Here is a 14,387-nt window from a genome sequence, read left to right on the forward strand (position 1 = left end):
ACCTTACCTGCAGAAATAATTCTGAATGCTGAAATAACTGTGGAGTCTCAAAAGTAAAGTCATCCAATGCATCACTCGACCAAGCCGAAATGTTGTCATCTGTAAAGTCATTACTCATCATCATAGATGGATGTACATCATTAAACACTCCTGAGTTCCCATGTACCACTTTCAAACTTTGTATCCAGAGGCTTGGCGAGTCCATTTCTTCTGCTTCACAAAATATAGTCTTTGGACTGGCTACATTGAACTCAAAGTTCGATTGCTGACTGAATAAGTCCAATATCGGGCTGCTGACCAGAGAGTCATTAGACACCTGCATGTGTCCAACATAGGCATATACTAATCAACATTCAAAAACATTCAGAAATAGAAACCTCTGTCAGACCATGGCTCCTTTTACTGATGTAATTTTGCCATTTATGCCTAGTCCACATACATGGACCCATGAAGTCTCAATAGCAAAACCAAAAAATAAACCCATACATGACAGCCAAGCCCCACCCTCAGCTGTTGCTGCCATCACAGCTGACGCTTTCCTCCTCCCTCACCACCACAGCTCACACCACCTCCCTTGCCACAGCTGACGCCTGTCCTTACTGCTTCCTCCCTCATTGCCTGCCAAGCCTGCTGACTTTTGCCTGCCAGCCCTGCTGCCCCCGCTCTGTCCACAAACTACCACCGTGACTTGAAGCTTCCTCCTCCAGCCCATACTCTGCCACCACTGACTGTCCATCCCTGCATCAGCATCCTGTGCCTGCAGCAGCAATCTGTCACACCCCCCCTCCACCTCTTCATGACTCTGCACTGCTGCCAGTCGCCGGTCTGCTTTACTTGCAGCCAGCTGCATCTGCAGTACCAGCCCCTCCTCACCCTCATCTCAGCTCTCCTTACACTCTGCTGCATTTCCCCTTTGATGTAGCCACCCAGCAGGGAGCTAGGATCAACTAGCAATTTGGTGTTGAGTTCCCTCATCTTAGCATCCTCATCCACACCACACAACAATGGTGCCTCCCCTTGGATGTCATTGAGTTGCCACTAGCTCAAGCCATTTGATACTATATGGCCTCGGAGGCTTGATTGATAGCTTGACTCACGGAGGCATACTTTGCAATTCTGTGAGCAAACATCATTTCTCTACTATTGCCCTGGGCTAGTATGGGGCAATGAAACTTGCCCTTTTAACTAGCTGCCAAACACCAGTACATGGCCTCCAATGCACCCACCCCCATCCTCAACCACCCTGAATACGAACCTATTCAAAAAACCCAAGACTTGTGCCATGAGCATACATCTAGCATCCTATGATTGTGATATGTTCCTGCCCGTCACGCCGTTGAGCTGCCACTGCTCCCCCCGCTATCCACGGCTAGAAAACAGCATCCCCCCCACCCCCCGGTAGTACAACAACTTGATCGGTAGGTCCTCAGCAGGGACGCACAATGGAAACCTCTGGTCAGACGGCGGTGCATTCTGCGAGTGCCCCCCAATCAAACACCTTGCACGTCATCCTCTTTGAGGAACAACTCTTAGCCATTCGTGCCATAGAGCTAGAACTGAAAGAAACATCAATCTTTGGTTAGGTCGTAGGACTTTCCCCATCCAGTACCCAACTTCGGGATTGGCTTCACTCCACACTACGCATTGGCACAACGCAGAATGCGGAGGCAATTCTCATGGGTCAAGGGATCTTCATGGTTCGACTCACCTCCACGAAGGGGGTCATTTATATGGTTCCCTAGTATAGTGGCTTTACAATGGAGAAATTTGCGCTCCACAATAGGTTTCTTAGACACCTGGTCACCCTACTATGCCCTGGATTGGCGGTAGAGTATTGCCAGTTAGTGGAGGCCTTTGGACGGCTTTTCGGCACAGTGATGCTTGCCTCCTTCGCAGATGCAGTGATAACCGCAAGAGTCTCAAAGGTGCGGGTGGCTATGAAAGATACAAAGGACATACCAAAGTCTTTGGAGATTGAGATAGGGAGACACTCCTTCAGGGAGTAGGTTATTGTGACTGAGCAGTCAGATCAGCGCCTGTGATGCCATGACTTTGGGCATTGCGTAGCAGATTGTACATGCTTCGGAGCCAAGGCGGCTTCGTCGACAGGCCCGCAGGTGGATGTTGACGGTTTTACACGAGTCTAGGGACAACAGAGAGGGAGACGATAGGGTGGCCTTAGTCAGTCCCTTAGACTCAGTCACAATAGTAGAGAGCAAGAGGGCGTGCAACGGCCCCCCGACAGAGCACCCCGCAACACCCCCCAGCTCGTCCCACCCAGCAGGATCACAAACCTCCACCTCCACCATTGACACTATCAACTAGCTGAAGCCGATCTTCATCAACAAGCCTAGAGTGATGTGAGCTTTCATCCTAATTGGATGAGGATGTGAGTATGGACTACACTCTGTATTCTCAATAGAGCGTGAGACACAGAGGGTGAGGTGAGTGACCAGTCCTTGCTCTTTATATTCAATAGAGAGGTGAGATGAGTGAATGGAGACTTGCACGCACGGGATAGGCCTCTCAATGCACAAAGCACAAAATTGTTCGTGTGCACAGCACTATAACGCTCCCTTGCCTTCCTTCTCGCACCGTATACCAACACATGGCGGGATGCACAGTTGCACCATCAATTGCGCACAAGGCATACAACCTCTATACACAAGTGAGAGTGAGGATAACATCAATGGGTCCGCCGATCAATCTCCCTGATCCTCATCCAATACATGTGACCCCACCCCCACCCATCCCCCCCTTCCCACACGGGATGACGACCCTCATATGCCTATATCTTCTCTTCACTAGCAACCTAGCATCCCCCTAAACCCCCCCCCCCCCCCCCCCCCCCCCAAACATGGCCACTAGCTTATCTGACCCATCCTCCCGTCACATCTTCCCTAGGCAGGTGTGGTTGTTCTCACAAGAGTTTTTCCGTAGTGGTCCATGGTTCTACTTGAGAGTTGCGGAGCGCGGAGAATTTTGACTACCTCTAGAGATGGGGAACTTCGTGGTCTGCAACTCAAGGAGCGGCAAGGCCCATTTACTAGCACCACCGGATGAACCAAACTATGCATTCTTCCTTCAGACCTCTCATTCAGAAGACTGGGCGATGACATAGATAGGGGAGGAAGTGAAGCGGCAGGTTGCAGACCACATCTCCCAGTGGATGGGAGGAGGACTAGCACTCTTTTGCTAGCAGTGTGGCTAGGGTGCATGATGGACATTAATTGGTGGGCTAGAGCCGAGGTCCCACATTTGAGCATTATTTTTCGAGTCCCAACACAGTGGAGAGCACTAATGGATGTGATCGAGTGGCCCCTCGCACAGGCTGCCTGCTTCTACCAATGTATAGATTCATGCCTTTCAGCCTGGCTGATAGATGCCTTGGTATGGTACCGCTTGGAGGATCTATTACCCCCATGGTCTTGCCCGAGAGCCACCATGGGCGAATGAAGTTCACCTTCTAGGGCTACGGCAAAGCGCATTCGCATGCCCATAGCTCTTCGTTTTCATTAGCAGCTTCCACACCGAATAGATGCCTGTTCGGTCAGTCACAGGCTTCCCCCATGAGTTTATATCTAGTATCTTGGAGTGTGAATAGCCTCCACTACAGTGGGGCATGTGGTTCTAGGAAGTTGATTGTTCGGCAAGAGTTGCAACTTGCCCTTGTCGGACCGATCGACATTTTACTTCTGCAGGAGCACAAGCTCACCTCCGCCTAGGCCCAGCAGGTAGGGAAGGTACTTCCAAGCAGCTCACACACCTACTACTAGGAGTACTCTATCAGGGCCCATGGCAAGAGTAGAGGCGTATGCACCTCTATTGGCCCGAGGCTTACCGTCTGCGTGCGTGACCACAGGACGATAGTGGAAGGGAGGGTCCTATGGATCAAACTGGACATGGGGGACTCATGCCTTGGAGTTCTCAATGTCTATGCTCCTACGGAGGTTAGGGCATGTAGTAGGTTCTGGATGGAGATTGCAGCAGGACTTTTAGAGGTAGACTTCTGGATCGTTGGAGGAGACTTCAATAACCTGGAAATCCTAGAGGACCAGCAGGGCAAAGGTAGAGCCTACTGAGGTATGGCAAGGGAGGAGCAGGAGGCATGGGAGGTCTTCCTCCTCGCGGGAGGAGCACGTGATGCCTGGTGGGACCTAGCTTTTCACAGGAGGGAGAGGTCATTGGACTTCTCTTGGGGGTACAGGCGGCTGGGCGGAGCTCTTCTGGAGCGTCTAGACTAGTTTTATGTGGGAGAGTGGGGGTGTTCTCGAGGAGGCCAAGTAGGGCAGTTGGCTGGCACCACCTTGTCTCCGGTTCTCCTCACACTCGATGCTCCAGCTTCAGCCTGATACACGATCCTGTTGGATCCCTGACTCGATCTATAGGAGGGAGGAGGTGAGGAGGCAAATTGAGCAGCTCTGGACTAGGGAATGGGATAGGAGGGACCGGATCGCAGAGGAGGTTGCTGAGGTCTTAGTTGAGTCGAGTAGGATCTGCCAGGAGGTAGCCTTATAGGCTAGGTAGCAAAGCTGGGAGGAGGAGAGAGTACTCAAGCGAGACCTAGTTGCCACGTAGAGACTTCTTCAGGAGGCACCAGGGGATTTCACTCTCCACATGCAGGAGGTGCACGCACAGGCAGCCCTCGCCGGTCTTGAGGACAGGCGCTTGGGGTTCTTCCGTACCTCAACAACCTATTGGCATGGAAGGGGGACATGATGTGTAGGGAGTTTTTTCAGGTGCATCAGCCTTGCACCTCAAGAGATCATATTCATAGCCTCCATGATTAGTGTGGGAGGATTCGCTCTAGTCCAAATGAGATGATGGAGATTGCCACTGACTACTACAAACACCTTTTTTAGCAAGAGGCAGGCTCAGCTAGGGGACAACGTTGTAGACAACATGTCTAGAACTGCAGTCCATCCCTCATCACAGAGGAGATGGGTTGCTCCCTCCTAGATCCCTTCAGAGAGAAGGAATTAGCAGAGGCTTTCCATGCGCAGGATGGGCAGAAATGCCCTCTTCTTCACTATCTACTGGGAGGTGGTGAAGGATCCCCTCCTGCTACCCTTTCAGGAGATTCTCAGATTAGGACGGATGCCTAGGAGTCTATCGGCAGGTCTTGTCAGCCTCCTCCCCAAAGGGGGAGACCGGTTGGAGCTATTCCAGTGGAGACCGATCACCTTGTTGTGAGTGGCCTATAAGGCATTGGCCAAGATAATCGGTAGGTGACTCCGCCCCGTGCTTCCAAACATTATTCATGACACACAAACAAGCTTTGTCCAGGATAGGAGCATCTTAGACAATGTTTTCACCTTCTTTGAGGTGACCGAGTGGGCTCGGCACAGTGGCCACGGGTTGGTTGTACTTGACTGGGACTTCTTAGAGGGCACCATGACGAGGTTGGGTTTCCCCCAGCAGGCATGAATTTGCAGGGTCTTTGTACTCTACAAATCAGCCACTAGCAGGGTTCTCATAAGTGGCAGGAGAGGGAAGTAGTTTCGGCTGGAGAGATCTGTCCGGCAAGGCTGTCCTCTTGCGCTGTATTTGTTCTTACTCTCTGCAAAGGCGATGTCCTACTTCCCCCGTTCATGTGTGAGCGGGCTACATGGCCTTCGACTTCCAGTGAGGGAGGAGACGGAGTTGCTTCATTCAGAGTATGCAGATGATACTGCCCTTTATATGGAGGATGATGTGCTAATGCTGGAGAGAGTGAGACTAGCTCTGGAGGTGTTTTGCATTGTAGCGAGAGCAAAAATCAATTGGCGAAAGTCTATTGGTTTTCTTACAGGCCTGGACGCTAGTACGGAGTGGGATGTCCACTTGGGGTTTAGATGGGTGTGCAGGGGACAGATCGTCCGATACCTAGGGTTCTAGGTGGGACTCGACATTACTCCTGCCCCCCAGCAGTTTTTTCCAGTTCTCGACTCTATTAGGCAGAAGCTGTCCTACTGGAGTACTGTCCACATCTCCTTAGCGGGACGAGCCTTAGTGGTCAACCAAGTCTTCCTAGCGATGGCCTGGTACATTGCCTCGTGCTAGTGCTTCTCGTCTTGTGTGGTTCAGCTTTGCCGCCTAGTGCGGAACTTCCTCTAGACCAGCTCAAACAGTTCCAGGGACTCTGAAGCCAAGGTGGCGTGGGCGACTATCATCCATTATCGGTCTGAGGGAGGGCTTGGGATCATAGACCTAGAGTTTCAAAGCGTGGCTCTTTTGGGCAAGCTAATAGTTCGTGGGTTCACACCAGGAGGGTAGACCTGGAAGGTCCTTTTGTTGGAGGGTCTCCAGGAGTGCAGACCAAGGCTTGGTGGTGATTGGAGGCCATCCTTGAGATGGATCTTCACGACTGCCCAGATCATGCCACCCAGATCCTCCATCCGCAGTCTACTTCGTGTGTGGCAGGTCCTCCGCAAGGTCCTAATTCAGAGGCCCCTAGGATGCCATGAGGAGGTAGACTGCCAACCGATCGTCTTGAACCCCTAGGTCAGAGATCGGGACAAGATACAGATTGGCAAGCCCCCCCACATCTAGTGGGTTGGATGGAGGCTGGCCTTACTCATACTATCAGGACGTGGTGGGAGGTGTACAGGATGGTGGATTAGGAGGTGTTGCAACAGGCATTAGGTTGTCAGTGAGAAGTTGATTTGAGGAGAAGAGAGATTGACTCAGTGATCTCTTAGGAGTGGCTTGATCCCCCGATCCGAGAGCTGGTGTAGCCTGGCGAGGTGTGGGCCATTAGATTCTCACCGGTAGGTACCCCCCTACAGGTGACAGGTAGAGTGGGCGGCGCCTCCTACGGGATTTTCTTCATTGTGCAGGATGGGCCGCGTTTGGTCCTTGGTAGAGGGTGGCAGGATGGGGAGATGGTTGTCCTTCCTTTGGAGGAGGATTCGTGTGGTTGATCTCTAGGAGAAGACCTGGTGTCTGGACCCTTTTGTGTTTTGGAAGGAGTTCCGGGTGTGGCACCTTTGGATATGGGAGAGCAGGCCACTTGATGAGCTGGAGTGGAACCCTGGACAGTGGCTATGGCCGGCCATTGCGGTCGCCAAGAAGCCATTGAGGTTCTTGGAGTACACAACCAGGATTGGTAGACATGTGTTGATGCAGGAGGACATGGACTAGGGACCTTTGCGTAGTAGATATTGGGCGGAGCATAGCATCATGTATGCCTTCCGTCAAACTTTCTGGCGCCGCCTATGGGACAACTGGAGGTCGAGGAGGGTGTTGTATTTCCTATGGCTTTTGGCTCATGGAGGTCTGGCAATTGGGAGTTGGCTGGCCTAGATGCAATAGGATGGAGGGTGTAAATGCTGCCCACAATAGCTTTTGGAAACTTCAAAGCACTACCTTTGGTCTTGCGAGGCGGCACAGCTCGTGTGGAGAGGAGCTTGCTGTATTCTCCACCGTGTGGTACCCAACCTTGGATGTATCTCATGGGGAGCTTTTTGTTGAAAGACAATCAGCCAGGGATGTCACCTTTTGAATGAGGCCGGGATGTAGGACACAGTTTTCATCATTGAGATTGGGTGTCTTGCGCAGTGGTCGGCTTGGAGGCTTTACCTAGCCGCCGAGTACTAGAGCCCACAGCAGACTACTCAGAGGTATGGGAGATCATAGGGAGTCTTATAGGATGGAACATCTAGAAGTTACGCTGTCAGGAGGTATTTGGCAGGGAGTGCCTTTCAGTACAGGCGAATTTGGCAGAGCTTTGGACTTCCATCATCCACTCCCTCCACAGCTGGTGGGACCATGTGCAAGGTGAGTGTCGAGCTCGTTAAGAGCTCCGTTTTCACTTTTTGCACACCTGGGACGGCTAGACTTGTTCTTCATGATGTAGGCAGGCAGCCCTAGATGGCGTTACACCCCCCCTCCATGACTTCTTGGCCCCATCACCTCAGACCCCCTTGAGAGGCTTGTATACATGATGTATTAATGATTTGCATCAGCACCAGCTAGTCTGTTGAGCATGAGCATTCCATTGTAGTCAGCCATTTGAGTAATATAATTAGCCACATTTTACTCGCAAAAAAATCTAGCATCCTAGAACGTGAATAACCTTTACTTCAGCCATGCACTAGGTCCTAGGAAGTTGATTGTTTAGTAGGAGCTGCAACCAGACGTGGGACATCAACATTCTTCTTCTTTAGGAGCACAAGCTCTCCTCTTGGGCCAACAGAATTGGGAAGGTGCTCTCAAGAGGCTCTTGTTAGCAGATCTCTCAATTCATGGTCAAGTCTTTACATGTGATTCAATGGGCCAAGGCACTGGGATATTATCTTGTGTATTTAGGCATTTTTATTTGGCCATTATGATGTGGTTTTTGGCATCTTTCAGCCAGTTGACCAGCATTAAATATGTCATATTCTTGGCATTTATTTTGCCCTATTTTAGGCACTCCTCCATAGTTATGATCATTCATCTATCATCCACAGGTCCTTGTAGGAGAGAGGAGCCGATGCAAGTGCCTTCACAGCTAGTGACTCACATTCGTTTTGTACTGTCTCATGTCTTGGTATATGGATTCCATTTCTTGAGTCTTCTTCTAATTTCTCTTCTTTTATAGTGTTCTTTTCTCTCTATCTTGTGTTCAGCAGTCTATTTCAGCATAGGTATATACTTCCATTGTTGCATCCACTTTTGACATGGTATGAAAATGCAGGATCTATGTTCCCACTGATGTTTTTCTGCTGATTATAGGTCTGTAATACCTCTTTTGATCAGGAGAGCTGCGACCTGTTGCTGCCTCCTATTCAGCCTATCTGCTGCTCATTGTTGCCTGCATTTTGTGCCCACAAGCTTGCATTCTCAGCCAGCGACAATTTCTCTACCTGTCATTGTCAGTTTGCTGCATTTATTGCTCCATCAGCCTGCATTTTTGGTTTTTTGACCCTAACTGTGGCTAGGCGACAGTTTTGCAAGTCTTTTTTGCTGTTTCTAGCTGTTTTTAGCTGAGTTTTCATCATTTTTGCAGCAGTTGCCCTTCTTTGCTTATCATATATTTGTTTAGACTACATGTGAATTCTCATTTTATGCATTCTTTGCTGTTGGTTTGGCAGTCTTCTCTCTCTATCCACCTTCTATCCTCTATCTTCTCTTCCTATCCTCTATTCCCCATGCACTTCCATTGATGATAAGTTACATGGCCTTCACTACTTAACTTGGGGTGCTGTTATGAAAGCCTGGTTTGTGCAGAAGAGCCTATGGTACATTGTTTGTGGAGCTATTCCACATCCTCAACATCCTTTTCCAGTTCTAGAAGATTGTGATGAGGACAATCATGGGGAAGCTTGGTTACATGGGATGCGGATGATGTGCATGTATATTTTGCTCTTCTTCGATGTATTTATTAAGTTCTACCGATGGTGTCACGAGCATATGAAATTTTGAGACGTTTTAATTTTGCTAGTAACATTTGGTTAAGTTATTGATCAAATGTGCAAGGGTGTTAAGCATGTGTCTTGCACATGGTAGTTATTTCATGGTGACAGGCGAAGGACCTCGAGGATGTAGTGGGTGTCAAAGGTAAAAGTTGTGATAAGTTATGTTAGTTGGGCTTTGGTGGTTAGTTGGTGTCAGTTTTAGCCAATAAGTATCAATGGTGACACTAGGGACTACCATTAATTAATTAATTAATATCAGTCTAAGGATCAACAGAGGTTGGGGAAAACTCCAAGTTGCAAATGGCCCAGCCAATTTAATTATGGATGGGCATATTTAATTTTGGGCAAGGTCTAAGGGCTGAAATTAATTATTTAATTCTGAAAAGTAATTTAATGGTTGGATAATGTTGAAAATTGGATTTAAAAGGTTGCCACTTGACAAAATACCCATGCAAAGTGAGATTGGTCTTAGCCATTCATATCAATTTCAGCTAGAGGAGGAGAGAGAGAAGGCTACTAGTCCATTTTCTGAGCAAAAAGCAACAGATTACAGCAGGTGACAACCATCTGGAGCCATCAACAGGCAAGCCATAGCAAGAGAAGGCCCATCAGGGGCCAGCGACATCATCAGTTGGCTGCTGACAGCATTCAGGTGCTCTCAGGCTGCGATTGCTTTTCTGACTGGTTGAAATAGGCAGCATGTAGATTGGAGGGTTTCTTCACAAGAAATCTCTGCATTTTCTCTCTCTTTGGCATATTGAGAAATAGACAAATGATGTATGCTCCATGAAGAGATGTCTTGAATCCCATATGCATAGTGAGTAGAGTGGAATAACCCAACTTCTATAAAGCATTGTACTTGATTATCACTTTTATAATGATGAATACAATATCATGATGCTTTCCTCTTTTAGTTGGTGTCTTTGTCAGTCCAATACACAAGTTTGTCTTTATATGAGTCCAAGCTTCCATCTTGGAACCTAATTCACTCGTGTAACAGTTATCTACTCATTGTCCATGTCCACATGAATTTAGTCTTCATCTTCCAACCTCCATAGCTCTTGCCATGCTGTAGATCCAACATTTTAACATAGTATTAGAGCTCAGTTCAGCATGGTCAACTCCTCACTCTACTTCTCCATCTCCCTTTCACTTCTACCCAGCTTGGTATTGGCTGAAGTCTTCATTTCCTACTCCAGGTTCACCTTCATCTTCATTGGAGCTTTCATGGCTGCCATGGACAGCAATACCTTGTTTGCTTGCAACACCTAGATCTCTCTCCACAGTCAATATCTCCATAGGATTTCTTCTAGAGATCTTTCTCTCTGCTTAGGGCATACCATCCTATCACTTCACATGTCAACATTGTGTACTGCAAAAACCGGCATTGTCGAAATTCTTCCTTGCTGTTCTAAATTGCGCCCTTGTTGGTTGACGGCTGCCATTATCTCCATGCTACACAATTTGCATTGCCACCATAGGGTTTTGGTAGCTCCCCAAGTGGGCTAACCTCACCCAAGAGGGTTCCCCAAAATACTCTCTGTTGATCACAATTTGAGAAACCCTAATTGTCATCTCTGTGGGCAGTCATAGTCATTGATCTTCAAGGTCATAAAACCTTTCATTTTCTTACTCCTCTCGGTCCACTAAAGACTCTATTACTTTGCTCTTACTGAGCACTTAATTTCAAGCAAAGCATTACACTAAATCAACAAGCAAGTAGAAGATCAAGCATCAACATCCGATATTGAGCTCCAAGATAGTATTTTTTAATACTCATGCAGTGTTGTTAAACACTAATCATCTTGTGTGTCTTGACACATTAAAGTACAATTCTTTTGCTAGCTAATTTGTTGCTGATAAAAAATGGTAGAGCTTGAACAAATAGCAAAGTTCAATGGAGAAGGCTTCCATGCCTGGAAGAAAAACACCATGTACCACGTCATGAGGAAAGACCTTTGGGATCTCTTTGAAGATGATGAAGGTGATGCAGATGGTGGGAAAGAAGATACAAAAAGCGGGATCCTTGTAGTAGCTCCACCAAAAACCAAAGAATGGAAGAAGTGAATAACAAGGCACTAGGCATCATTGCCTGGGGACTAAGTGATGATGTGCTACATCATATCTCCGGCATCAGAGATGCTAGAACTGCTTGGGAGGAACTTGACAGGATCTTTGGTACCTAAGCAAAGAATTCAAAGATAAAATTACTCATGCAGTTTTCTAAACTGGATATAAAAGAAAGTGCTTCCATGACCATACACATTAACAAGTTCAAGAGCCTAAAAAGCTAGCTTGCAACTCATAAGAAGAATATTGATGAAGATGAAGCAATAGCCGTATTGCTTGCAAGTGTAAATAAGGATCCATATGAGAATCTTGTGTCCACCCTAAGTAATGTTTCAAGTCTCTCACTTAAGGATATTGAGCACTCACTACTTGATGGAGAAATCAAAGTTAAAAGCAGGGATGCAAAGGAACACACCACCAACAACAATCTCTTGTATACCAAAGGCACTTATGGAGCAAGAGACCGTAGTTGAGGACTCAGCACCAACAACAAGAAGGATAGGATTATATGTCATTATTGTGGCAAGAGTGGCCATACAGCCAGTGAATGTTTCCACAAGAAAAGAGCACAGCAAATGCAGAATGATCACCACCAGAACCAGTTCATGAATGAAGAAGAAGAAGATACTTCCACTATCATTAACAACTCTGACAGATTTTTCTAAAGAATTTTCATTATATCTTTTATATGTTTTTCCCATAGTGGATCTCTATTTTTTCCTTAGTGGATTTGCTTTGTAAAAAACCCTTGCTAAAGATGTAAAGTTTCAAGCTTTAACTTAACTAGGTTGCCTATGAGCTAGTCTCCTGGGCCATGTCACCATGTAGGGGGGGTAAAAGCCAGCAAGAGTAGGGACTCATCATTTGAGGGGGAGTGTTGAGAAATAGACAAATGATGTATGCTCCATGAACAGATGTCTTGAATCCCATATGCATAGTGAGGAGAGTGGAACAACCCAACTTCTATAAAGCATTGTACTTGACTATCACTTTCATAATGATGAATACAATATCATGATGCTTTTCTCTTTCAGTTAGTGTCATTGTCAGTCCGATACACAAGATTGTCTTTATGAGTCCAAGTTTCCATCTTGGAACCTAATTTACTTGTGTAACAATTGTCTACTCATTGTCCATGTCAACATGCATTTAGTCTTAATCTTCCAACCTCCATAGCTCCTGCCATGCTCTAGATCTGATATTTTAATATGGCATTCTCTCATCTTGTTCAATCAATTCTTAGAAGATCTCAGCTTATCTCAACCATTTGGAGTAGATCTCGGCCAAATTTGGTGGACAACAAAGGGCATTTTGCTCTGAACCCTAAATTTCTGCAAAAATGAGGATTTAGCAGCCACCTAGGGATCCGTGCCATCAGTAGAATTCATTGTATACTGAATTCAGCACCTGAAATTTGAGGGATTATCAAGGAATTCAGATGCTGGCCCATCCATTGTGAATTTAGGGCACCATTTGGCCTTTTGGGGTTCATTTGGCTTGGATATACCCTCCCCTACTTCTTTAGATTGATGAGGAGAGGGTGCTTTTCTCTTGCTTTCCCTTCCAATTTGAGAGGAAGTGGCTAGTTCTCTTAATAGTGACAGTGATTATGCTTACAGTTTTTAGACATTCATTTATTCATTTATTCTTTTGTATTGTACTTATGGACATTTGTAACTTCATCCGCACTATTAGGATGGCATGATTGTAAAAGGATACTTGGACAAGTAAACAATTCTCCTGCAAGAGCACTATCTAAATGACACGATTGCATTGCATTTTGCGTGAGCATGACATCTTACGTCTTCCTTTGCATTACCCCATGCATTGGCATTCGGTTCATGTAAAGATGTCTTTGTGCGTATTTATCCCTTTTTTGGTCTTTTGGAGTAGTCAACCTTGGATCCACCATATTTATGACATTGGACATAACAGTCTCCAAGGCAGTTCTCCCTAGCTTGCTTGCTTCACATCTTTGCTATATTTGTGTCACCCACACCTTAGTCATTTTCCTTCTTCAGCGACACCTAGTAATGGTAGAGATAGTTTGCTTGTTTTGTGAAGGTCTTAGCTGACCATCCCTTATCACTCTCCCATTTGGGGCATGGATACTCAATAGGACAAAAAGTGATTTGAAACCCTCAGTTAATGTTAAATCTATTAAATACAAAGCCCTAAAAAAGAAAAAAAGTCCATAGTTGATTCCATTCACCTTTACAAGACTTGGTAGGCCACTGGGCAGCCACTGTGCACCCTTTCTCCGATGCCCTGGTCTCTTTGGGATGATCAGTTGGGCTCCCTTGGTAAGATAACCATCGTCTTTATAGTCTTAGTAGGCCACTGGGCAGCCGACGCGCACCCATTGTCCAATGCTGTGGTTGATTTGGGATGGGATGCCTTGGGGTAAATGATAAAGAAAAAAAGGGCTTGGTTGTGGCATCATTGTTGGGTCTGAGAGGGGGGGTTGAGCTAAAAATGCATTAGCTTCACTTAAACAACCCTAAAACATGCTTAATTAAGAAAGAAACCTTGTTTATTTAAAGCAATGCGCTACAAAGGTTTCTTCTACTTCTAGGGTTTCAAATTGCCACCTCGACAATCCCCGATTTTGCAATCTACTCCACTGAGAGACAATGCTTATTGGATACCATCCCCTTAGCAGTCCGCTCCTTCATGAGATAGTGGCCATTTGAATCCTTCCATTACTTTGGCTTCGTAGTCCACTCCCCTCAGGGACAGCAATTGTCGCCCACCTTTGGGTCAGCATGAGCCTCACCTTTCCCCACCCTTGACTAAGATTTTAGAGGCCATCTCTTGCCGTTCCTTGACATCTTTGACACCCCAAATACCTTCTTTGGCACAACTGACAGCACTTCCTTTGTCATCAAATGATTCAAAGTCCATGATCCATGAGTTTTTAAATTTCCTATCTCTCGC

General features: G+C 46.8%; 1 protein-coding gene and 1 long non-coding RNA gene across 3 annotated transcripts in view; one reads left to right on the top strand and one right to left on the bottom strand.

Annotated features, from left to right (window-relative positions):
* Positions 1-14,387, top strand: part of LOC148040582 (uncharacterized) — a 71,841-nt gene that overhangs the window by 50,476 nt on the left and 6,978 nt on the right. The gene's annotated exons all lie outside the window — the stretch shown is intronic.
* The window catches only part of LOC148040583 (uncharacterized), a 72,720-nt gene that overhangs the window by 50,118 nt on the left and 8,215 nt on the right, over positions 1-14,387 (bottom strand). Inside the window, exon 12 of the mRNA XM_087701063.1 lies at positions 8-316. Within this exon, the coding sequence (XP_087557189.1) occupies positions 8-316 (309 nt within the window). The remainder of the gene's footprint in view (positions 1-7; positions 317-14,387) is intronic.

Source organism: Lygodium microphyllum, chromosome 2 (genome assembly GCF_053477565.2).
Source record: "Lygodium microphyllum isolate KBCC chromosome 2, Lygodium_microphyllum_v1.1.10, whole genome shotgun sequence".
Lineage (NCBI taxonomy): Eukaryota > Viridiplantae > Streptophyta > Polypodiopsida > Schizaeales > Lygodiaceae > Lygodium > Lygodium microphyllum.